Below are 26,306 nucleotides of genomic sequence, written 5' to 3'. Positions count from 1 at the left end.
GCGTGAAGTCCATCTGGGCCTGGAGCCTTATAATCTCCAATACTAAAAGCAGCCTTTTTAACATCCTCAGCTGCATTCAGTGGAATTAATATTACTAGCTAGGAGCAAGCTTAGCGAGTATAGCAGCATCTTCGTGGCATGGACCAGTGGGGCTTCTCGGATGGCGACTGAGGAATCCTTGCTCTAGTTAGACGTGTTGAACGGTTAGGCAGTGCAACGGTCGCCGCTGCAACCACTTAATTTGGATATGCGTCCAGTTTCGTCCATACGTGCATGTGACGAGTGTGCCGTCTGGTGTGGCTGCATCGGCGTTGCTGCACGTGTGACTACAAGGCAGCGCATGGAAGTGGCTAAGGGCATCTCCAACGCAGAGACCCAAACGGACAAACGGACGCCAAATTGGTCTCTTTGGGTAAAACCAGCTCCCAATGCGTGGACCTAAACTAATAACGGACAGCTGCCGCGTCCGGAACGACCCAAAGTCGGACCAAATTTGCGTGGCTTTTGGGGCGAGCCGGACAAACGCGGGCGTGCTTTTCCATCCGCACATGTCCGTTCGTGGCCCATTTGGCAGTGAAAGAAAATACAACTCGCAAGGCTCCATATCTTCTCTCTCCTCTGCCCCTTTTGTTTACTTTTTGCCATGGATTGGAGCTCGCCGGAGTGAAGCTCGCCTAGCCAAGTTCTGTCGTCGGCCTCACCTGGAAGCTCCCGACGCTGGATACTCCTTTTTTTTACCCCTGCTGAAACTCGCCGGATACAAAATGATCTCTGCGTGTCGGCAACGACCACCGCGCCATGGACTCCGCCAGCGCCATGGCCTGCCCAGCTCGCGCGCGTCGCCGGAACTCGCCGCGGGCACGGGGCTGGCCGCGCCTCGCCTCGCGAAGCCGCCGTGGGCGCCGGACGCGCAGGCATGGGGCTGGCTGCGGTTCGCCTCGCCACCACCGCGTGGGCACGGGGCAGGCCGCGCCTCGCCACGCCGCCGTCGGCACGGGGCTGGCCGCGCGGCCAAGGGGACGGCCACGCCTCTCCACGCCGCCGCCGCGCGGGCACGGGGCCGGCCGCGCCTCGCCACGCCGCCGCGGGCACGGGGCGGACCGCGCCTCTCCACGCCGCCGCTGGCCGCTCCTCGGGCCGCCTCCGCCGCCCGCGCTGCGGAGCTCTGCTGCTGTGCGCGCTTTCGCGATTGCCGGCGCTCGCCGCCCCGCTGTTCCCTACCCGCGCCTGTTCTGGACGCTCGCCCGACGCCGACGCGCAACAGAAGGTGGTCGAGCCACGCCCGTGCTCGACGGCCGCGCTCGACGCTGCGCCCGCGGATGGTGGCCGAGCCGCACTGGACGGCGTTCGCGCTCGCCTCCTCGCCGCGTGATGTGCTGTGGTCCGAAGTGCGCGGCCCTGTTGCACTCGACGGCGCGCCCGCGGACGGTGGACGAGCTGTTCTGGACGGCGTCCGTGCTTGCCACCTCGCCACGTGCTGTGCTCCGCGGCGCGCGGCCCTGCTGCAATGGACGGCGCCTTGGCCATGCTCGACGGCTTCGGGGCGAGCAAAGCAGCAAGCTCCAGCAGCTAGCAGCCGCGCGCACAGGCTCACCCGCGGCGGCCTCCTTCCGTTCCTGTCGCAACTAGTACTACTAGGAAGAAGAAGGAGAAATAATTATTTGGGTCAGAGCGTTGGACGTACTGTGCGATGCAAACGGATTCACGGACCGAAACGCTGTCCGCGTGTCCGCGCGACGACCCAAACGACCCAAAACGGACGTCTGTTTGGGTCGCCCGGTTGGAGATGCCCTAAGATACAACACCGCTATCCGATAAAGCGTTTCCAAACCCGATCTCATATGCTTCTGGTTGAATAAAAAAAGATAGCAAACAAATTTACAAAATCTGAAATTTTGTACAATAAACATGAACAAGTGTTATAATTGCAAACAGTCTTCAAGAAAAGACGTATGTAGTAGTCTATGCAAAAAAAAAATGGAATGATATAAACAACAAATCTAGATGTTCCGAACAACACCGCATTTTGTGTTTTTTTTTTCGCAGACCACTGCTACATATATCTTCGGAGTTTTTGTGTGCAATTAGAGTTGCTGAGGCTGTGAGTTTTGGCTACAAGTGGAAGATTGGTAATGGTATAAGTGTTAGATTTAGGGAAGACATCTGGTTTGGTAATACTAATCTAGCTACACAGTTTTGGGATATATATTTTATCTCTAACCAACAGACTGAAACTGTTTGTGAGGTTCGGGAAGGAATAAACCCGAGATGTGATTTTAGGAAAACCTTTTCTGATGAAATGATGGTGCAGTGGTAGGAGTTAGTTGCTATTGCTAATACCATAACATTAGATGCTGAGAAAGACCAGCTTATCTGGTCATATGAAACTAATGGAATATATTCTTCCAAGTCCATGTATTCTTTAGTTAATTTTAGGGGTATAACCAAAATTTATCTTCCTGCAGTTTGGTATCTCAAAATTCCTCCCAGAGTCCAGGTGTTTCTTTGGTTGTTTTTCTAAAATAAAATTATGACTAGAGATAATTTGAGACATAGAGGAATTTTAAAACCTATGGAATGTTCTTTTTTAAAGAGTTTGAGAGTGTAAATCATCTTTTCTTTGATTGCATTGTACCTAAAAGCATTTGGCTTTTGGTAGAGAGTAGCTTTAAGTATAGAATTGACAAATTTGTAGATGTAGCTGGTAGATGGCTATCCAATAATAGATTCTTGCAATTTAATTTCATTTCTTCTGATATCTTGTGGGGCATTTGAAATTCTAGAAATAGTATAGTTTTTAATAGACCGACTTGGATGAATTTGAAGCAGGTGCGGATATTGATTCTATCATACCCGAGGAACTGGAAAGTTCCTTTCAAGGATCAAACTTGGAAGGATGTGAACATGTTTGTGGAGATCCTGGTGAAACTCATCAAAGCACCCTTGGAACTGATGTCAAGCTGAAGTGCACCAGCTTCGAATGGATTTCCTCCTGGACCCGGCCTCAAATCTTGAGCACGGCGGGAGAGCGTCTCTGGCTTACATGAAGGAGCATTTAGAGGAAGACGCCTCGGTCCATGCCGTGCTAGGATGATCTGTTCCAAAATAGCTTGCAAGTGGTAGTGATTGTTAGCTGTTGGTGTAATGTAAGGCTTGTGGTGGCTTTTTGGATAGTTTTTTTTTGGCTAGAGAGTTGGCGTGCTTTTGCTAGCGCCGAGGTGAGGTTTTGGTTCAGTTCCCTCTGATGTGGGCAGTAGTGTTTAGGTTTAAAACTTGTCGTTTCGTTCTTAAGTTGCGGCTTTGTTTTAGCTTTTCAGTTTGAATAACTCTAAATATGTTCCTGAACACTGATTTCGTTTATGCTATAAATGGAACCGAAGAGGTTGTCTCCCTGTGAATCTAAAAAAAATGTTCATGTACATGAGCTTGTGTCCAGAACTGATTTTTCACACCTCTATCTCTTTTTTTGCGAAACACAGTACAATCAATCAAAGACGCTCATACATACGCGCACACACTCACCCCTATGAACGTACACACGCATATCCTATCTCTATGAGCACCTCCAAGAGACTGCGTTGGAGAACTGATCCGGTAGGTCTTAAGATTGACGAAGTCACCACAGGCGCCTCGCTGTCGACGGGAACGTCGCGTCCCACTGTCCTAACCATCCAACCACAGGTTGATTCTCTTCGCACCTCTATCTCTTCTCATTAATTATGATGCTAAATAAGAATTTTTTTGCCTATATGGTGCTAAGACCTTCCATTGTGTAAGGCTTTGCCAGCCTGTCTCCTGCACATGGGCTTGAGGCCTAAGATAACAAGCTAAGACCCAAGAGGATACCTAAGCCCAATCCATAGTACGAGAATCCTAGCTAGATTGGACATACAAGTGCGATGTCAGCGAGTACAAAAGGGAAAGGCAACCGGACTGTAGTTAGCATCTGGTTAGATCACGGCTTTGGCTTGCCGTGGAGCGTTCGCTCACGATTGGCATCATGCTCTCTCCTTCCCCTCTCGTTTGAACTCGATTTGAGAATCGTGTTGTAATTCTACTACTATCTGTGATTAATCGAGAGTGTTGAAATGTATAAGTAGATCACACTAGCTCTTTCCATAAGTTTTTTTTATTGCGTTAGCTAGTGCGTGAAGCTTGACATCAAGGTTCAAAAAAGCGCTAGGCGCTAAGCGAGCGGCGAGGCACTGCTTAGAGGAACTGCTGCTTAAGCGAGCTTAAGCGCCGCTTAAGCGCTCAGGCTAAAATCGTACTAACATGAAACGGGGAAGTCAAGATGGGCACATATACCCCTATAATATGCTGTAAATTTGTATCCTAAGCATGTAATGCTACATTTCTGAGAAATACGGGGATTAATACCTTGGTTAGCCTCGGTTTTGCTCCAATATCTTATAAACACACAAGCAGCTAAGCAAACAATGTAACAAACACAAACAAGCAGCTAAGCAGTACATGAGTAGCAAGCAGCTAACCAGTAATGGAGTAGCAAGCAGCTAAGCAAGACCTAACCAAATTAATATAGCATCAATGCGTCGAGCAAGGAGCAGAGCAACACAGGCAACACACCAACACTCGCATAGAGGAGATTCTAGCACAAAAGACGACCAGATTCCCTGTCTCGCTTAATCGAAATCTTAGGCCAAAAGCGAAGCGGAAGGCAACCGCTCAGCGTTTAAGCGCGCTTAAGCGTACCTAGGCGTACGCTTTTTTGAACCATGCTTGACATGGTATCACCCGTCAGGGTCTTGAATTCGAATCCTGGTTTTCTTAATTTATCTTATAATTATAATTTGATGTTGGTGTTAAACGTTGTACAACTGTAGCTGTAGTAGGTACATTGTCCTAGGTCGGTACCACATCGTGTTTAAATCAAGCAACCAGGGAAACTACAACGATCATACTGTTACAACACAAGTTGGGTAACTCGGGCCTAGCAATGACATTCTCGGTCACTGCCTAAGTTCTACTACAGAGAACAACAGATCTGAGTTGTTTGGCGCTTTCACATGTCACATTAGAAACTCCAATTACAGAGCTCTAAAAAATTCATGCAGTCTTTGCCTTTGACAGGGCCTTCTTCCTCTGGGCAAGCATATAAGTGAACATGTGTGGCCCTCCTACAGTCATCAAATGAAAGAAAAAAGAGATTTGTCACCTCTTAACTTGCAGGATAAGCTCCTAGAAACGTAAATGACAAGAACATTCAGTACAACAGACGCAAGGTAGAAGGGAGTACCAGGAACATAAGCGCCAATGGCAATAGCAGATGTGTAGAAGTAGTCAAAGGAGAAGTTCCATTTGTTAGGCATCTTAAGATAATATTTCTCGGATGCCTGATATTAGTCACCCAGAAAAATTAGAGCAAACATATAATGTTGTTATCAAATGAATGCCATGGATAAATCAATTGGTGCAGCTATATATTCAATTTACCTTCATGTAGGGCAGAGCAATGTAGATTAGCCCAACTTCACTAAGGATACCAATTGGATACAATATCATAAAAGTGCTATACCTGCACAGAATCAGCACCACAAAAATAAGGAAGCTACTTTTAAGAGAAAATTTATTCAAAATATAGTAAACATCTCTCTAAATTTGGATGAATAATACACTGCTTCGAATCCGTACAAACCTAAGCCATAAAAGCCAAGAAGGTGCAAGTCCAAGTGCCTCCTTCATACCGAAGAAAGAATATCTAATGATCTGCAGGAAACAGAAAATTTTAAATACTTACACTACTAAGTGCAGGAAACAATCAACATTTACGTTTGATAAGCAAGACAAAAGAGATATCTAGTAAGTAATATGTACCTCAGTGATGGACCAACTTATGACCAAGGAAGTAACAAGAATATGAGACTGCGTCTGCAAGAAAAAAAAAAAGTACATAATGATCACTTGATGTTGTCAAGAAAACAAGTATTACGTTTACTTTGCTTCCATGTCTTGTAGGAAATATACAAAGTGCAAGTGATGAGCTGGTACCTCAGGAAAGCTCCACAAGACGCCCCATGTAAGAAACAATCTGGATCCAATTTGTGGAATGGTTGCAGAGACCGGAGACCTCACCAATCCTTAGAAAGTTGGGAATGATACATTATGATTAAAACGAACAGATATCACAAGAGCGTAAGAAATACAACATCATAGCCAAGCACGACAATTTTCTGTAAAATCAAACTTGACTTTGATTTGATATCTACATATGAAAGTGGCCCTGTCATAGTTTTTGACTAGATTAGAAATGAACCTACTTGGAAAACTGGGCACACAGCTAAGCATCTACCAGCAGATTCAGAAATCATTAATTTATACCCTTTTGAGTTAACAATGGATTAGCATGCAAGTATTTTTTGTGTGTGCCTGAAATATTTTGTGTGGATTTTCAGACAAGACAATCAGTTTGTTGTTGACATAAATCTAGCTTGCAAGTGATACGCCAGATGTGAGTACACCACAGTTGTCAATAGCGGTGAAGATATGCAGTGTAAAGAACACAGCCGGAAGAGAAAAGAGCAAGTTGTTACCTACAAGCCCATGAAGAATCTGCAGTACCAGCAACACCATCACGACCAGCCAAACACAAGATGGTTATTATTACTTCTCAAACTCAACGAGTAAAGAAACGAAAAAATTGCTATATCAAGTACTAGAATACTGAAATAAGCTTGGAACGAAGTTGTGGTACAGAAAGAGCAATGATGTTGAATCCTAAGTTGAGCATATCAAAATAACACTTCAAGAAGATTAAGAAAAAGGGCTCACAAGAAAATCATCATCAAGTACGTAACATTTTGAAGCAAGAGTCGAAGTGCACCAGTAAGTAAGATGATAGAAATAGAAGAGGGGGGAATAAGAGAAGCAGACCTCCATGACGGCGGCGGTCTGCGCGAACTGCAGAGGCTTCTCGACGGCAGCGTAGACGGCCTCGTGGCCGCCGCTCCCTAGCAGCGCCGACACCGCGTAATACAGCACCTGCGCCCTGCAAAAACGTCAATCTCCCCGGTCAGATTAACCAAGAAACTGGCGGCCAACAGGGCAAGAAAGCAGAGAGATCCATTCTTCCAAGGAAAGCAAAGGCAGGCGCGCGCTCACCATCCGAAGAAGACGACCCAGTTGTAGACGGCGAGGTAGACCCGCCGAAGCGCCGATGCGGCGGCCGCCATTATTTGGAGGGCTTCAGTGAGGAGGTCCAGAAGAGGACGACTCAGGTCAGGCCCGATGGGTTCAGTTCAGAAACCGAGTGCCACACGGAGACGGCCAATGAAATACTCAACGGTGTCCTGACCTGCTCGGGTCGGGAATTGGATTGGGCGGTGGCGGCTGGCCAACCACTTGCCGGAATCGGGACGGAATCCGGTGAGATCGGATCCCTCGGACGCGGACAGACGGAGGTGGCAGGTATTGCCGCTGCAGCTGCTCAGCTAAGAGCATCCCCACTCGTTGGCGCTCCCCACGTCCAAATCCGGCGAAATTTTCGTCCGGATTGGATGAAGATTTGGCGTGGGGAGCGCCGAAGTTCCAGCCGTCCCCCCGGCAGGAAACCCCCAACCTCGACCATTTGACATATTTCAAACAAATTCAACATAAAATTTAACAAGTTCGGCAAACAAGAGGACGAAAATTGCTGAAACAAATTCGGCGATAACAGTACAATGTTTAACAAGTGCTGAAACAAATGAAGCACACAAATTTCACAATTTTTCAAACAAATTAAGACAGACTAGTTGGCGTCGGCGTTGGCGTTGCCTCGGAGCCTCCATATGTGCTCCACCAGATCATCTTGCGACTGGTGCATTGTAGAGTCTCGAATCTCTGCCGCATAGCAATGAAGGCGGCCCATGATGGAGGCACTGGTGATTAGGTCGTGCAAGAGGACCCTCTCTCTCATATGGTGCTTCTTGCTCACCAGAGGAACCGGATGCTTTCGCTCATCTTCAATAATCATGTTGTGTAGGCACACACGGCTAGTTCATCACCTCCCACATCTGATCTTTGGACCAAGTCATAGCGGGAACCAGGACGACAAAGAAATCTCTGCTTGTAGGACACCAAATGCTCGCTCGACGTCTTTTCGGCAAGCTTCTTGTTTCTTGACAAACTCGCAAAGTTTGGGGGTGCTAGGGTTGGAGATCGTCTTCACAAATGTTGCCCACTTTGGATAGATACCGTCTGCAAGGTAGTATCCTTTGTTGTAGTGCCGACCATTGATCACATAGTCCACCGGGGAGCATGACCCTCAACAAGCTTGGAAAAGACCGGGGAGCAGTTTAGGACGTTGATGTCATTGTTGGATCCAGGCATACCAAAGAAAGAGTGCCAAATCCAAAGATCATGGGTAGCCACTTGCTTCAAGTATCACGGTGCAGCCTTTTTGTGACCCTTGTACATTCCGTGCCACGCAAACGGACAGTTCTTCCATTGCCAATGCATGCGGTCAATGCTTCCAAGCATCCCTGGAAAACCTCTAGCTTCATTTGTTGCAAGGATCCTCCGAGTGTCTTCGACGGTGGGTGATCTCAAGTAATAGTCCCCGAACAACTCGCTATGACGGCCTGCGAACCGGTAGAAACAATCAAGGGCGGTGGACTCCGCCATCCGAAGATAGTCATCTCAGTATCACCGGGAGCTCCATACGCCAAAGCATCCTCATAGCCACTTTTGTGCACTTCTGCGGTGACGAAAATCCAACCAAACCGGTGCAATCCGCCTTGCATCCGAAGTAGGGATCAAAGTGGCGGATGGCATACACAATTTGCGAAATAGCTTTCGCTCATCTGAAACGACGCGGAAAACAGTCTCACCGTGCAATGGATTCTCGGCGAAGTAGTCGGCGTACAACATGCGGTAGCCCTCCATTCGCTGTCTCGGCTTGCACTTCCGGCGACCTCGTGCCGACCCACCACGCCGACGAGGTGCCGGTCAGCGTACATGCTTGCCAAGCAACCAAGGATCATCATGTGCTCGTCGTCTTGGGCGGCTGCTGCCATCTCTTCTTGCATAAGCTCGACGAACATCTGCTCCTCCTCTTCGTCCGAGTCCATGGCCGGCGAGGCAAATGGACGAACACCTGACGGGCGTGGTTGAGGCAACCCGAGCCGCGAGCGACGACGAGCAAGCAGGCCGGAAAACAGGCCGCCGGAAGAGCAGCCAGATAGGCCGTCGTCCAAACACGGCGGAATATAGGCAGGTGGGGAAGGAGTGGCGGCGCAATCTGGGCAACAAGCCGGCGGGGTGGTTCCGGCGGCGAGAGAGATACGAGGGGTGGGGGAGATTTTGAGCGACGTGGCGGTGGGGTTCGTGCGTCGAGTCACCGACAGATCGGGCCCTTCCCCGCTTTTCACTCGTCCGGAGTCCCCGAGCGCTCCCCGGGGGGCCGGGGGGGGGGGGGGGGCGTGGGATCGCCGGATGAATTTAGGCCCAAATCCGGACGAAAACGAGGAACCGGGGGCGCGACTGGGCCGATTTACGCCGTCCGGATGGAAAAAACGCTCGCCGGGGGCCTCCTCGGGGGGACGAGTGGAGATGCTCTAAGAGCATCCCCACTCGTTGGCGCTCCCCACGCCCAAATCCGGCGAAATTTTCGTCCGGATTGGAGGAAGATTTGGCGTGGGGAGTAGTAGTTTCCCAGCCGCGTGCCCAGGCGAAGTCGACGATGCGAATTTAAAAAATGGAAACTTGACAAACTACGGCTAAAAACGGGTGAATATAGACTAAATTTAATGATATTTATTACATTACGGGAGGAGTTCATACATAGAGGCCGAATTCGACTATATTTCGAATTCGGCTAGGGGAATTCAAACGCTAATTTTAAAACACGGCGCTCTACATGCCGAAATGGCGGTAGAACACCGTGTAGTCGCCGTCGTCGTCGTCGGAGCCGTCGTCGTTGGCCTTCGGCTGCGCGGCCTGGCTGCTGCTGCCCTGGCCGGCGTCTCCCCACCCCGGGGCAGGCTTTTACAGCGCGCGGAAGACGATGCGATGAGGACGACGATCGGTTTCTCTCGCCGACAAGTTGGGGCCACCAGACGCGCGGGAAGTTTCCTCGCCGTTTCGCGCGCTTTCGTTTCGTCCGGAGTCCCCGAGCGCTCCCCGGGGGGCCGGGGATGTCGTGGGATCGCCGGATGAATTTAGGCCCAAATCCGGACGAAAACGAGGAACCGGGGGCGCGACTGGGCCGAATTACGCCGTCCGGATGGAAAAAACGCTCGCCGGGGGCCTGTTCGGGGGGACGAGTGGAGATGCTCTAACAGACTGACTGCCAGTTCGAACCATGTGACCGGCAGTTTTTGCATTTTGCAGCACGCAAATCACATGCAATTCAGTCAGGATCACATCAGATCATACCAAGGAAAAACAGTACGTCTTGTTCTGCCGTTTTCAGTAGCTTTCCAAGAGATTAAACAGTTGAGCAAACTCAACAACTCCCAGCAAACAGCTCAACTAACTCGTGCAACAGAAGTAGAGAACACGCCCCATTAAAAAAAGTCCATTGCTTTTCGTCATGTTAATAATATTATCAGAAATATATGTAATGTTGCATTGATCTGCCTCAACCAAAAACAAACACTCTAGTATAACAGATCAACCTCCTTCACGCAAAAAATCACTTGTTTTCTCAACCCCAAAACATGGCGAATCGGTACAATGCTGTCACACATACACGTGTGGCGAGCAATCTCGAAATTACAATCTCAGAAAAAAGAAAAACACCGCTCCCTAGCTAGCAGCTACAGTGCGGCAGCAGCAATGATCCCCAGCTCGGTGCACATCGGCTCGACCCCATCCTCGCCCAGCAGCGAGAAGGCGGCCAGCCCATAGTACGAGTGGTAGATATCCGGGAGAACTTTTTCCGGGAATTTCGAGAAGCCTCCAAACTGTCAGCCCAGCGAAACAAAAGACATCATAAGAGTCAATAAAAATCATATAGACCAGTTTGACAAGTTGCCAATAGAGGTTCTGAAGTCATTACGTCTGTTTGGCAGGTGAACAGGAATTCCTGCAGGGCCGTATGGTCGATCAAGTGGTAGGCGCCAAGCATCTTCAAGACACCTCCAATCCTGAATATTAGTGAAATGAACAAAAAAGAAATTTCCATCAAGGTTGCCGCCTCCGCTAGCTTTTCAGCCAACTAGTACACAGATTATATAATGTACTAACCAGAAAGCGTAGCACGTATCGCTTGGCTTGTTTCTTCTCCCCTGGAATCCACCGTCTGCCGCTTGCCTCTACACATCAATAGTAAAATAAGTTAGTAAGGTCCACCCCTAAACGTGCAAGTATCGCTGTGGGTGTTTCTAAGCATGTGCGTAACAGGAGATACCAAAATCTCTTGCCAACTATCGTACAATTTACGCCACGTGAAAGTGTGGTTTTACTGGATGCTGCAGATACACAGTTTAGCAGAATTTAACCTGAAGACACCACTCCAGGAGCAATTGCACATCGATCAACGCGGATTCCCACAGATTTGATGCCAAATCAGGTTGAATGAAACCCATTAGATATAGAGCCGCAACAGCACAGAAAGTCCCTCCACCTGGCTCACTAACGCAAAGTCATACAATGAGAATCCATAGCCAGTAGTAATAAATTGCAGAAGAAAAGACTTCTTCTTAACTCTGTTGACACACAATCAAAACTTCAAAAGATAACCTCAATATACAAAAATGCATCAAAAGATTAAAAATTTATTGCCTACCATGAGATTCGGAACCAGGAACCATGCCAAAGCCACCATCATATGACTGCAAGTGGTAGTAACAAGAATTAGAAAAAGGCAAGGACAACATTACATCATTGCCAACTACGGTGCATTCGGAATTTTCGCAAGCCAACCTGGCAGTTAATAATGTGTTCTTTGGCCTTTTCCTTATCCATTCCTGACCAGTCTTTTAGCATTGAGCAGATAGCAGCTGAGAAAAGAGCTCAAATGTATTAAATTATATATTATATTAAAAAAACTCAATTATTAGCATATAAAAATAATAGTGCTCCTCACCTGCACAGTATACAAAACGTAGGTCTGTTTCTGCACCAATATGAGTTGGCATGAAGCTACAAAAAGATGCACGTCTAGTTAGCCAATAACCCAATGTGTTGAACAGCACACTCACGAAATCAAAGCTTTCTAAGTTAACCACTAGACCATGTAACCAACTAAATGCTAGAGAAGGGAAAGCGCACACACAGGTGCACACATGCGCAGAAAAGCAATGTAGAGTACTTAAATGCATTTACGAGGATCATAACCGTACAGACCTCAACATTATGTTTGAACACAATAACTTATTCAGGCAGTTCAAATACACACCAGAAAAGTGCTATTCACCAATGTAAAGTTTGTTGCAACGAGAGAACATAGGTTAAGTTCATGCAGATAAAATGACCACATGTTAGAAGATAATGATAGTAGTCAGTGCATATGTTTCTGAAACAGAACTATAATGAAGGTGTGGACCTGTGAACCAAACATGGGGTGTTACAAAAAAATTTAAACAACTTGCGAGGCGGGGGTGACTAGGTGAAACTATTACAGTGATTTTTCCTTAAAAAAATATATATTCATGTGACAATGTAGACTACTTGCATGTAAATGCCACATGTGCAGAAAAGCAATGTAGACTACTTGCATGTATTTACAAGGATCATCACCATACAAAACCTCAACATTCCTTGAACACAACTGCTTATTCTAGCAGTTCAAAAACACACCAGAAAGTGTCGTTCAGCAACGTAAAGTTTGTTGCAACGAGAGTACATGGTTTATGTTTGTTCAGATAAAATGACCGCATGGTAGAAGAAAATGATAGAAGCCAATGCATATGTTTCTGAAACAGAACTATAATGCAGGACGTGGACCTGTCAACCAAACATGGGGTGTTACGAAAATTGTGAAACAACTTGTCAGGCGGGTGACTAGGTGAAACTATTCCGGTGATTTTTCCTAAAAAAGTACATATATTCATGTGACAATGTTGATGCAGATAGATTTTTAAATACAAAGGTACTACTCGGACAAATTTTGAAATCTAACAGTCTAAGTAACATGGAGACCAAAGCTAAATGCAATACCTTCCATCTGGTTGTTGGAGGTTTCTCATCGACAGTAAAAGAGACTTGCTATCAATGTTTAGTACATCATAACCTACAATCTTCAATATAGCAAGCGCAGAATAAGTGCTTGCTAGATGACTACCATTATGGCAAGGGTCCTGAAACAGAGCATATATCGGTATTTGGAACTATCACGATAAATTAATGGAATGGCACTAATCTGGACTTTGTATGACGAGAAAAGGTTGAGTGAAGCATTAGTGAGGCGCACCTTCACACTATTTGAAGGATATTGAGTTGTTCTAGAACCACAGAATCCATAAAATTGTCCTAGAAATGAGTGAAGTGTTATATAAGAAACGTATTACGTCTGGAAATATGAATTATGGATACCATAAGAGTTCTTGTTACATAAGTAGCGGGGAAACCTTACCGCTGTCAAAATCGTCATTTGCCTCTGGGTGCACTTGAAAAGACAAAATCCATTCTGCAATGTCATCCCTGTTAACCTAAACACAAAGGCAGACACACAGCTTCTCGAATTATTACTGCATTATTAATTCGTCCCAAACAACCAAAAGGCACAGTAAACTGAAATTTCCACAAGGAGCGAATCAGCCAGCAACCTAACATCGTTGGTCGCTCCAGTAGAAGCTCATGTAATTAAAGTGGCAGTTCGCATCTAGTTGCAACCATGTCGAACTTAGTTATGGCATGTAGTTGTCGGACAGATGTACATCCCATAACCTCACTAACCCCTAACCACTTTGAGGAGACTGGTCACTAGTGGGCTTGAATGCTTAAATCTTGCAGGTAGTGGTTGCTGTTACAAGCATGTTCCGTAACGTCGGTCGGTCCACATTCGTGATTCAACTGCACTTATTGCTTATACAAATTTTAACTACTTGGCACGTAGATATACAATTATACATGTGATCTGATTATAAACGAAAGTAAAAGGCAACAGATATGTTGAGCTGTCTTTCAGTCGATAAGCATTAAACTGAATCTGCCGATGCAGGTTTTTAGTTTTATATCGTTGTTGCTCCCTCCCTTATTCTTAACCTGACTGAAAACACCTCTGTTCTCTGCGATTTCCTTGAAATAATTCTACTATTTGCAGGTGGATTAATTAACGTGTTCAAATCGAGAAGAATTCGCAGTGCACTAGTTCTACTAGTATGTGTAATTAAGCAGGAAGCCTGCAATTATGCATTTAAGCCAAATTCTACTTCGCAAAGCTACGAGACAGTGCCCAAGCAATGGGTACCCTCGAGATCCAAGCTTGAACATGACAAATCACAAGAGATTCCCCTGCGATTCCCGCGCAATTCGCGCGAGCGGAGAGCGGGAAATAGCGTAGCAGATCTCGGCTTACCCAGTCGAGCGCCCGGAGCAGGGAGAGGCCGGCGACGGCGAAGTAGGCGAGGGTGAGGTGCATGACCTCCTGATTGGCGTAGTCCCTGGGGAGCTCCAGGGCCATCGCCTGCAGGTACGCCGCGTGGCGCCCGCGCGCGAAGCCGGCAAGCTGGCCCTCCTCCGCCCGGTCCCCCATCTTCGCCGCCCGATTCGCCGTTGGCCTGGAGATCTCGCCGGACTACGCGCAAATCTTTGACGCGCCGGGAAGAAGAAGATGAAAGAAACAGAGGTACGGTCCTGATTCGGCAGACTCTGCAACTGGTACTCGATATGGAAACGGATTGTCTGCACGGTTTGCTTGGTTTGGATAAAACTAATTTTGAGATTCGATTAAGATTCCGTAAATGGAAACAGTATGGAACGTTTTCATTATACAGGGGATTGGGCACTAAATTAGTTCGCCTAAACATGTCATATTAGTGAACAGAGGATGCAATACTTTTGCAAACTTAGTTTGTTTGGCTCATATGAGAAGCAATACTTTTGGAATTTCTCCCGCGGGGTTTTCGTTGCTGTTTCTGGATTTCCATGCACTCATCTGCGACTACATCTTACAAGGATTTCTTTGGTTTAATTTTCACGTGTGTCCTCAAATACTCTTGGGTGCTAGTAGTAGTCTTGTAGCAATGTCAAAAGAAAAGTAGTCTTGTAGCTACTCTATGACGTGTGTAAGTGAACGTTTGCGTTTGTATATATTTTTTAAGAAAGAAAGTGGAGACTATGCGAGACTTTTTTTTTACTCACTTGTTACAAAGCACTAGTTAAATGCCCGTGCGTTGCTACGGCTTTTTTTTCTATTAGCAAACGAATCCCACTCCAACAATAATAAAATTAATGAACTCCACATTCACCCTAACCCAACATGGAACTGGCCGATGCACATCGGTGTTTTCTAAGACTTTGGAAAATCACCATATTCATTTAAAAAGCTCATGACTTCGGAGTTGCTATGGGATAACATAAAGAAATATAGAAGTAATTGATTGTTGCCTTGATTGTGATCTCCTTCACACCCCATCCTCCGGCCTGCATTGTCCCTCTGCTCCATCATCCCAAGCCATGATCTTATTCGGCTCATATGCCCCAGTCATGCCTATTGTATTTTTTATCATATTAATAGAAAAGTAATTTATACATGTAACATTCAAAATAATGAAGACATTATCTCTCTATATTCGCCATTGGTGGTGGGGACTATAAGATTTTGATACTGGTTAGCCTTCCTTTGTCACCACGATCCGCCTTAGCCTCCACCGCAAATTTGCACCAAATGTTGCTGGCACTCTTTTGTGTCTATAGGCCATAAGGAAATTATTAAGTCAAACAATGTAATATCTAAACAATTAAATGCGACAAGATCATATTAAGTTAAACTAATGAGTAAGAAAAAACTTAAAGGTCGCCTCAATGAAAACCGTAAAAATAAATTAGAGATAACGAGCATCATTGATCTTCATTAAAGAAACCACGCTACAAAGTTCTTGCAAATGAAAAAAGAAGAGAAACAAGTCAAAACATGAGTAGAGCCCTGGAAAAAGAAAATATAGAAAATGCAGTTCATTCGTGGGCATAGCTAAAGTATTAAAAACATTTTTTCTTTTTGAAATAGGCCTTCATCCTCTTCGGTTAGTAATCCTTTCAAGCTCCAGCTAGTGTCCATCCACCCCATCTCCAGTCTTTTTTGGTTTTGCTCTTTCTCCATTGTAAGTTTATGTTAAAATATTAATTTAGTAATCTTGTAACAAGTCATCATTATCAAGTTAGTCATGCTTATAGAGTGGCTAAAACTTACTAACAAGAAGAACTCAATTTGACTCAAAAATCCGAAGTGAATCTCAATTACAGGGAGAAAGATGCCCCATTAATACACTGCATTCTTACTTCGTGACTTGGGAACTATGTACAATGGCAGGCATGATAATTTGAGGTTTGGCCTATTAGGCATCCAGTAAGAGTTATTAGTAGAAGATAAAGTTAGAGATCCCATTTTATAGACACAGTGTTTTCAGTTGGTCATCTTAACATTAGGTGGATAAGCTATATTTGAATTTAGGGAGGTGGTAATGACCAAGGTAAATCATGAACCAAGGTATGTAGATCAGCTTATACTCAAGAGTGTTCACCATCGTCTGCCCTTCACGTGTGATGCTGCTGCCGGACCGCTATTTAACGTATCTCACAAAGCATATAAAAAATAGCTATATAATATCTCAACAAGAATAAGATTATACTTACTTTAATTGAAATTTAATTTGATAAAAAACTGCAATTGACTTGCATGAGAAAAACTGAAAGGTCATCTTTTTTTCAAATGTCCTAGAGTTGCAGCAGCATAAGGGCACCGAATCCGAATATATAGAAGCATTCTCCAGAACTACTACAAATATTACTCCGAGACTCATCATATAGGTGCTATAATTGTCTTGCAAAAAATCTCTTTCTAATATAATGAGCAGTGCTATGTGTATATCCAAGAAATGAAATGTAATTTGGAACAAACAGAAAACAAACTGTAGCAATGATCAATTTCTACATTCTTGTAGTGTATTTTTTTCTCCTCTAATATAGTGGGCAGTGCTAGTGCTCCTTGCTTGTGACGGTAAAACACACGTCCGTTGGGAACCCAAAGAGGAAGGTATGATGCGTACAGCAGCGAGTTTTCCCTCAGTAAGAAACCAAGGTTATCGAACCAGTAGGAGATGAAGGCCACGTGAAGGTTGTTGATGAAGGAGTGTAGTGCGGCGCAACACCAGGGATTCCGGCGCCAACGTGGAACCTGCACAACACAATCAAAATACTTTGTCCCAACTTAACAGTGAGGTTGTCAATCTCACCGGCTTGCTGAAAACAAAGGATTAAACGTATGGTGTGGAGAATGATGTTTGCTTGCAGAAAACAAAAGAGAACCATGATTACATTAGGTTGTATTTCAGATGTAAAAGAATGGACCGGGGTCCATAGTTCACTAGTGGTGTCTCTCCAATAAGATAAATAACATGTTGGGTGAACAAATTACAGTTGGGCAATTGACAAATAGAGAGAGCATAACAATCCACATACATATCATGGTGACTACTATGAGATTTACTTAGGGTATTACGACAAAGAACATAGAACACCATCCAGCATGCATCTATACCTAAAAAGTCCACCTTCAGGTTAGCATCCGCACCCCTTCCAGTATTAAGTTGCAAACAACAGACAATTGCATTAAGTACTGTGCGTAATGTAAACAATACAAATATCCTTAGATAAAGCATTGATGTTTTATCCCTAGTGGCAACAGCACATCCACAACCTTAGAACTTTTTGTCACTATCCCAGATTCAATGGAGGCATGAACCCACTATCTAGCATAAATACCCCCCCTTGGAGTTACAAGTATCAACTTGGCCAGAGCCTCTACTAGCAACGGAGATCATGCAAGATCATAAACAACATATATGATAGATCAATAATCAACTTGACATAGTATTCCATATTCATCGGATCCCAACAAACACAACATGTAGCATTACAATAAGATGATCTTGATCATGATAGGCAGCTCACAAGATCTAAACATGATGGCATAAGAGGAGAAGGCAACCATCTAGCTACTGCTATGGACCCATAGTCCAAGGATGAACTACTCACGCATCAGTCTGGAGGCGGGCATGGTGATGTAGAGCCCTCCGGTGATGATTCCCCTCTCCGGCAGGGTCCGGAGGTGATCTTCAGAACCCCCCGAGATGGGGTTGACGGCGGCGGCGTCTCTGGAACTTTTCTCGTATTTTGGCTCTCGGTACTAGGGTTTTCCGATACGAAGGAATATATAGGCGAAGAGGCAGCGTCGGGGGAGCCAGGGGGTGGGCTCCCCACACCTCGGCGCGCCTGGAGGTGGGGCCGCGCTGCCCTATGGGGTGGCCCCCCTGCTGGCCGTCTCCGACTCTTCTTCGATGTTCTGGAACACTCCGTGGAAAATAGGGCCGTGGGCTTTTGTTTCGTCCAATTCCGAGAATATTTCCTGTGTAGAATTTCTGAAACCAAAAACAGCAGAAAACAGGAACTGGCGCTTCGGCATCTTGTTAATAGGTTAGTCTCGAATAATGCATAAAAATGATATAAAGTATGAATAAAACATGTAGTTACTGTCATAAAACTAGCATGGAACATAAGAAATTATAGATACGTTGGAGACGTATCAAGCATCCCCAAGCTTAGTTCCTACTCGCCCTCGAGTAGGTAAACGATAAAAAGAATAATTTCTGAAGTGACATGCTACCAACATAATCTTGATCAATACTGTTGTAAAGCATATGAGATGAATGAAGTGACTCAAAGCAATAGTCTATAGTTTGCTAACAAATAGATAATGACTAAACAACTGAATCATATAGCAAAGACTTTTCATGAATAGTACTTTCAAGACAAACATCAAAAAGTCTTGCATAAGAGTTAACTCATAACGCAATAGATTCTTAATAGAAGGTTTTGAAGCAACACAAAGGAAGATTTAAGTTTCAGCAATTTCTTTCAACTTTCAACATGTATATCTCATGGATAATTGTCAACACAAAGTAATATGATGAGTGCAATAAGCAAGCATGTAAGAATCAATGCACACAGTTGACACAAGTGTTTGCTTCTAAGATAGAAAGAAGTAGGTAAACCGACTCAACATAAAGTAAAAGAAAGGCCCTTCGCAGAGGGAAGCAGGGATTAAATCATGTGCTAGAGCTTTTCAAGTTTTGAAATCATATAGAGAGCATAAAAGTAAAGTTTTGAGAGGTGTTTGTTGTTGTCAATGAATGGTAGTGGGCACTCTAACCCCCTTGTCAAAAATACTTTCAAAGAGCGGCTCCCATGAAGGACGTTATCTCTACCAGCAAGGTAGATCATCCCTCTTCTCTTTTGTTTACACATGTACTTTAGTTTTATTTAGAGATGACACTCCTCCCAACCTTTTGCTTTCACAAGCCATGGCTAACCGAATCCTTGGGTGCCTTCCAACATTTCACATACCATGGAGGAGTGTCTATTTGCAAAATTAAGTTGTTTACTGATGAATCAGGGCAAAACATGTGAAGAGAATTATTAATGAAAGTTGATTAATTGGGGCTGGGAATACCGTTGCCAGCTTTTTTTGCAAAATTATTGGATAAGCGGATGTGCCACTAGTCCATTGGTGAAAGTCTGCCCAACAAGATTGAAAGATAAAACACCACATACACCACAAACATTGACACAAATAAGGAGTAATAAAGTTTTGAATTGTTTAAAGGTAGCACATGAAGTATTTACTTGGAATGGCAGAAAAATACCACATAGTAGGTAGTTATGGTGGACACAAATGGCATAGGTTTTGGCTCAAGGTTTTGGATGCATGAGAAGTATTCCCTCTAAGTACAAGGCTTGGGTAGCAAGGTTGTTTGAAGCAAACACAAGTATGAACCGGTACAGCAAAACTTACATAAGAACATATTGCAAGCATTATAAGACTCTACACTGTCTTCCTTGTTTCTCAAACACTTTTACCAGAAAATATCTAGACCTTAGAGAGACCATACATGCAAACCAAATTTCAACAAGCTCTACGGTAGTTCTCCACTAATAGGTTTAAACTACATGATGCAAGAGCTTAAACATGATCTACTTGAGAGCTCAAAACAATTGCCAAGTATCAAATTATTTAAGATAATATACCAATTACCACATGAAGCATTTTCTGTTTCCAACCAAATAGCAATAAGTGCAGCGGCTTTCAGCTTTTGCCATGAACATTAAAAGTAAAACGAAGAACACCGGTGTTCATATGAAAAAGCGGAGCGTGTCACTCTCCCACGCAAGCATGTTAGGATCCGATTTTATTCAGAGAATGAAAATAACAAAACGAAAATAAAAGCACACAGACGCTCCAAGTAAAGCACATAAGATGTGACGGAATTAAAATATAGTTTCACTAGAGGTGACCTGATAAGTTGTTGATGAAGAAGGGGATGCCTTGGGCATTGATACGTCTCAAACGTATCTATAATTTCTTATGTTCCATGCTACTTTATTGATGATACTCACATGTTTTATACATACTTTATGTCATATTTATGCATTTTCCGGCACTAACCTATTAACGAGATGCCGAAGAGCCAGTTGTTGTTTTCTGCTGTTTTTGGTTTCAGAAATCCTAGTAAGGAAATATTCTTGGAATTGGACGAAATCAACGCCCAGGGGCCTATTTTTCCACGAAGCTTCCAGAAGACCGAAAGGGAACCGAAGTGGGGCGACGAGGCGCCGCCACACTAGGGCGGCGCGGCCCAAGGGGGCCCGCGCGGCCCTAGCGTGTGGCCCCCTCGTCAGCCCTCCGACTCCGCCCTTCCGCCTACTTAAAGTCTTCATCGCGAATACCCCAGTACCGAGAGCCACGATACGGAAAACCTTCCAGATACGCCGCCGCCGCCAATCCCATCTCGGGGGATTCAGGAGATCGCCTCCGGCACCCTGCCGGAGTGGGGAATCATCTCCCGGAGCCGCCATGGTCGCCTCCGGAGTGATGTGTGAGTAGTTCACCCCTGGACTATGGGTCCATAGCAGTAGCTAGATGGTCGTCTTCTCCTAATTGTGCTATCATTGTTGGATCTTGTGAGCTGCCTAACATGATCAAGATCATCTATTTGTAATGCTACATGTTGCGTTTGTTGGGATCCGATGAATATGGAATACTATGCTATGTTGATTATCAATCTATCTATGTGTTGTTTATGATCTTGCATGCTCTCCGTTATTAGTAGAGGCTCTGGCCAAGTCGTTACTTGTAACTCCAAGAGGGAGTATTTATGCTCGATAGTGGGTTCATGCCTCCATTAAATCTGGGACAGTGGCAGAAAGTTCTAAGGTTGTGGATGTGTTGTTGCCACTAGGGAAAAAAACATCAATGCTATGTCTAAGGATGTATTTGTTGATTACATTACGCACCATACTTAATGCAATTGTCTATTGTTTGCAACTTAATACTGGAGGGGGTTCGGATGATAACCTGAAGGTGGACTTTTTAGGCATAGATGCATGTTGGATAGCGGTCTATGTACTTTGTCGTAATGCCCAATTAAATCTCACACTACTCATCATAACATGTATGTGCATGGTCATGCCCTCTTTATTTGTCAATTGCCCAACTGTAATTTGTTCACCCAACATGCTATTTATCTTTTGGGAGAGACACCACTAGTGAACTGTGGACCCCGGTCCATTCTTTTACATCGAATACAATCTACTGCAATACTCGTTCTACTATTTTCTGCAAACATCATCATCCACACTATACATCTAATCCTTTGTTACAGCAAGCCGGTGAGATTGACAACCTCACTGTTAAGTTGGGGCAAAGTATCTTGTTTGTGTTGTGCAGGTTCCACGTTGGCGCCGGAATCCCTGGTGTTGCGCCGCACTACACTCCGCCGCGATCAACCTTCAATGTGCTTCTTGGCTCCTACTGGTTCGATAACCTTGGTTTCTTACTGAGGGAAAAACTTGCCGCTGTATGCATCATACCTTCCTCTTGGGGTTCCCAACGGACGTGTGCTTTACCGTCACAAGCAGCAAAGCTTTTTCTCGCGCCGTTGCCGGGGAGATCAAGACACGCTGCAAGGGGAGTCTCCACCTCCAATCTCTTTACTTTGTTTTTGTCTTGCTTTATTTTATTTACTACTTTGTTTGCTGCATTATATCAAAACACAAAAAAATTAGTTGCTAGATTTACTTTATTTACTTTCTTGTTTTCGTTCTCCATATTAAAAACACAAAAAAAATTAGTTACTTGCATTTACTTTATCTAGTTTGCTTTATTTACTATTGCTAAAATGGGTACTCCTGAAAATACTAAGTTGTGTGACTACACAAACACAAATAATAATGATTTCTTATGCACACCTATTGCTCCACCTGCTACTACAACAGAATTCTTTGAAATTAAACCTGCTTTACTAAATCTTGTTATGAGAGAGCAATTTTCTGGTGTTAGTTCTGATGATGCTGCTGCCCATCTTAATAATTTTATTGAACTATGTGAAATTCAAAAGTATAAGGATGTAGATGGTGACATTATAAAATTAAAATTGTTTCCTTTCTCATTAAGAGGAAGAGCTAAAGATTGGTTGCTATCTCTGCCCAAAAATAGTATTGATTCATGGACTAAATGTAAGGATGCTTTCGTTGGTAGATATTATCCTCCTGCTAAAATTATATCTTTGAGAAGTAGCATAATGAATTTTAAGCAATTGGATACTGAGCATGTTGCCCAAGCATGGGAAAGAATGAAATCTTTGGTTAAAAATTGCCCAACCCATGGACTGACTACTTGGATGATCATCCAAACCTTTTATGCCGGACTGAATTTTTCTTCATGGAACCTATTGGATTCAGCTGCTGGAGGTACCTTTATGTCCATCACTCTAGGCACCGCAACAAAGCTTCTTGATAATATGATGATTAATTACTCTGAATGGCACACGGAAAGAGCTCCACAAGGTAAGAAGGTAAATTATGTCGAAGAAACCTCCTCCTTGAGTGATAAGATTGATGCTATTATGTCTATGCTTGTGAATGGTAGGACTAATGTTGATCCTAATAATGTTCCGTTAGCTTCATTAGTTGCCCAAGAAGAACATGTTGATGTGAACTTCATTAAAAATAATAATTTCAACAACAATGCTTATCGGAACAATTCTAGAAACAACTATAGGCCATATCCTTATAATAATGGTAACAGTTATGGTAATTCTTATGGGAATTCTTACAGCAATAATAGGAATACACCCCTGGACTTGAAGCCATGCTTAAAGAATTTATTAGTACACAAACTGCTTTTAACAAATCTGTTGAAGAAAAGCTTGAGAAAATTGATATACTTGCTTCTAAAGTTGATAGTCTTGCTGCTGATGTTGATCTTTTGAAATTGAAAGTTATGCCTAATGAAGATAAAGATATTAAGTCATTTGCTACAACAAACGCCATCCAAGTTAGAATTAATGAGAATATAAGATTGATGGCCGAATTGCGTGCTAGGTGGGAAAAAGAAGAAAATGCTAAAGATAACAATGTAGCTAAAGTTTGGACTATTACCACCACTAATGAAAATGCTTCACATGTTGACACACCTTCTACTATCAATGGTAAAATAATTGGTGTTGGCAATGTTTCCACTTCTAATGCAAAGCATGCAAAACTGCCTAAAACTGTTAAAACTGCTCAAACTGCTTGTGATAAAACTGCTGAAATTTTTTCCAACATTGGGGACAATGATCCCATTGCTTTAGATTATAATGGTTTAGATTTTGATGATTGCCACATCTCTGAAATTATGAAGTTCTTACAAAAACTTGCTAAAAGTCCTAATGCTAGTGCTATAAATTTGGCCTTTACAAAACATATTACAAATGCTCTCATAAAAGGTAGAGAAGAGAAATTAGAACGTGAAGCTTCTATTCCTAGGAAGTTAGAGGATGGTTGGGAGCCCATCATTAAGATGAAGGTCAATGATTTTGATTGTAATGCTTTATGTGATCTTGGTGCAAGTATTTCCGTTATGCCTAGGAAAATCTATAATATGCTTCACTTGCCACCATTGAAAAATTGTTATTTGGATGTTCATCTTGCTGATAACTCTACAAAGAAACCTTTGGGGAGAGTTGATAATGTTCGCATTACGGTTAATAATAACCTTGTCCCCGTTGATTTTGTTGTCTTGGATATCGAATGCAATGCATCTTGTTCCATTATATTGGGAAGACCTTTTCTTCGAACTGTTGGTGCTATTATTGATATGAAGGAAGGTAATATTAAATATCAATTTCCTCTCAAGAAAGGTATGGAACACTTCCCTAGAAATAGAATGAAGTTACCTTTTGATTCTATTATTAGAAAAAAATATGATGTTGATGCTTCGTCTCTTGATAATACTTGATACACACTTTCTGCGCCTAGCTAAAAGGCGTTAAAGAAGAGCGCTTATGGGAGACAACCCATGATTTTATTACAGTAATTTGTTTTATATTTGAGTCTTGGAAGTTGTTACTACTGTAGCAACCTCTCCTTATCTTAATTTTGTTGCATTGTTGTGCCAAGTAAAGTCTTTGATAGTAAGGTTCATACTAGATTTGGATTGCTGCGCAGAAACAGATTTCTTGTTGTCACGAATTTGAGCAGTAGTCTCTGTAGGTAACTCAGAAAATTCTGCCAATTTACGTGAGTAATCCACAGATATGTACGCAACTTTCATTCAATTTGAGCATTTTCATCTGAGCAAGTCTGGTGCACCTACAAAATTCGTCTTTACGGACTGTTCTGTTTTGACAGATTCTGCCTTTTATTTCGCATTGCCTGTTTTGCTATGTTTGATGGATTTCTATATTCCATTAACTTCCAGTAGATTTGTGCAATGTCCAAAAGTGTTAAGAATGATTATGTCACCTCTGAACATGTGAATTTTGATTATGCACTAACCCTCTAATGAGTTGTTTTGAGTTTGGTGTGGAGGAAGTTTTCAAGGATCAAGAGAGGAGGATGATACAATATGATCAAGGAGAGTGAAAGCTCTAAGCTTGGGGATGCCCCGGTGGTTCATCCCTGCATATTTCAATAAGACTCAAGCATCTAAGCTTGGGGATGCCCAAGGCATCCCCTTCTTCATCGACAACATTATCAGGTTCCTCTAATGAAACTATATTTTTATTCCATCACATCTTATGCGCTTTACTTAGAGCGTCTGTATGTTTTTGTTTTTGTTTTTGTTTGAATAAAATGGATCCTAGCATTCATTGTGTGGGAGAGAGACACGCTCCGCTGTTGCATATGGACAAATATGTCCTTAGCTTTACTCATAATGTTCATGGCGAAGGTTGAACTGCTTCGTTAAATTGTTATATGGTTGGAAACGGGAAATGCTACATGTGGTAATTGGTAGAATGTCTTGAATAATGTGATACTTGGCAATTGTTGTGCTCATGTTTAAGCTCTTGCATCATATACTTTGCACCTATTAGTGAAGAAATACATAGAGCTTGCTAAAATTTGGTTTGCATGATTGGTCTCTCTAAGGTCTAGATATTTTCTAGTAACGGTCGAACAACAAGGAAGACGGTGTAGAGTCTTATAATGCTTACAATATGTCTTTTATGTGAGTTTTGCTGTACCGGTTCATACTTGTGTTTGTTTCAAATAACCTTGCTAGCCTAAGCCTTGTATTGAGAGGGATTACTTCTCGTGCATCCAAATCCTTGAGCCAAACACTATGCCATTTGTGTCCACCATACCTACCTACTACATGGTATTTCTCCGCCATTCCAAAGTAAATTGCTTGAGTGCTACCTTTAAATTTCTAATCTTTGTATTTGCAATATATAGCTCATGGGACAAATAGCCTAAAAACTATTGTGGTATTGAATATGTACTTATGTATCTTATTTCTTATTAAGTTGCTTGTTGAGCGATAACCATGTTCCTGGGGACGCCATCAACACTTTGTTGAATATCATGTGAGTTGCTATGCATGTTCGTCTTGTCTGAAGTAAGGGCGATTTACCATGAGTTGAATGGTTAGAGCATGCATATTGTTAGAGAAGAACATTGGGCCGCTAACTAAAGCCATGATCCATGGTGGAAGTTTCAGTTTTGGACAACAATCCTCAATCTCTTATGAGAATATTATTTGTTGCTAAATGCTTATGCATTAAAGAGGAGTCCATTATCTTTTGTCTATGTTGTCCCGGTACGGATGTCTAAGTTGAGAACAATCAAAAGCGAGAAATCCAATGCGAGCTTTCTCCTTAGAC

The 26,306-nt window shown here is 43.5% G+C and overlaps 2 protein-coding genes across 2 annotated transcripts; both read right to left on the bottom strand.

Annotated features, from left to right (window-relative positions):
- Window positions 1–4,845: 4,845 nt before the first annotated feature.
- LOC127340591 (very-long-chain (3R)-3-hydroxyacyl-CoA dehydratase PASTICCINO 2A) lies at window positions 4,846–7,415 on the bottom strand. Its single transcript, XM_051366329.2, has 9 exons — window positions 7,120–7,415; window positions 6,892–7,006; window positions 6,552–6,570; window positions 6,010–6,098; window positions 5,836–5,889; window positions 5,657–5,727; window positions 5,455–5,536; window positions 5,258–5,354; window positions 4,846–5,138 (listed from the first exon to the last, which is right to left on the bottom strand). The coding sequence occupies exons 1-9, from the start codon at window positions 7,188–7,190 to the stop codon at window positions 5,068–5,070; spliced, it is 669 nt and encodes a 222-aa protein (XP_051222289.1). The 5' UTR covers window positions 7,191–7,415; the 3' UTR covers window positions 4,846–5,067.
- Window positions 7,416–10,505: 3,090 nt separating this feature from the next.
- LOC127340590 (geranylgeranyl transferase type-1 subunit beta) lies at window positions 10,506–14,780 on the bottom strand. Its single transcript, XM_051366328.2, has 11 exons — window positions 14,462–14,780; window positions 13,517–13,592; window positions 13,355–13,413; window positions 13,102–13,241; window positions 12,029–12,084; window positions 11,866–11,942; window positions 11,729–11,774; window positions 11,442–11,566; window positions 11,188–11,255; window positions 11,000–11,087; window positions 10,506–10,904 (listed from the first exon to the last, which is right to left on the bottom strand). Exons 1-11 carry the CDS (start codon window positions 14,636–14,638, stop codon window positions 10,758–10,760), a joined length of 1,059 nt encoding a protein of 352 aa, XP_051222288.1. The 5' UTR covers window positions 14,639–14,780; the 3' UTR covers window positions 10,506–10,757.
- Window positions 14,781–26,306: the final 11,526 nt, after the last annotated feature.

The sequence above is a fragment of the Lolium perenne genome, chromosome 3, assembly GCF_019359855.2.
Source record: "Lolium perenne isolate Kyuss_39 chromosome 3, Kyuss_2.0, whole genome shotgun sequence".
NCBI classification, from domain to species: domain Eukaryota; kingdom Viridiplantae; phylum Streptophyta; class Magnoliopsida; order Poales; family Poaceae; genus Lolium; species Lolium perenne.
The sequence above is the reverse complement of the archived record's forward strand: the minus strand, read 5'-3'. Positions and strand labels throughout refer to the sequence as shown.

Bases quoted from the DNA above. Each gene is read 5' to 3' on its own strand.
- LOC127340591 (XM_051366329.2), bottom strand. From the start codon at position 7,190: ATGGCGGCCGCCGCATCGGCGCTTCGGCGGGTCTACCTCGCCGTCTAC. The intron at 7,007-7,119 runs GTGAGCGCGCGC...ACGTTTTTGCAG, and splicing joins TGGGTCGTCTTCTTCGGATG to GGCGCAGGTGCTGTATTACG. The intron at 5,728-5,835 runs GTACATATTACT...TGTTTCCTGCAG, and splicing joins TAAGTTGGTCCATCACTGAG to ATCATTAGATATTCTTTCTT.
- LOC127340590 (XM_051366328.2), bottom strand. From the start codon at position 14,638: ATGGGGGACCGGGCGGAGGAGGGCCAGCTTGCCGGCTTCGCGCGCGGG. The intron at 13,593-14,461 runs GTAAGCCGAGAT...CTTTGTGTTTAG, and splicing joins TGCTCCGGGCGCTCGACTGG to GTTAACAGGGATGACATTGC. The intron at 11,775-11,865 runs GTTGGCTTGCGA...TACCACTTGCAG, and splicing joins AACACATTATTAACTGCCAG to TCATATGATGGTGGCTTTGG.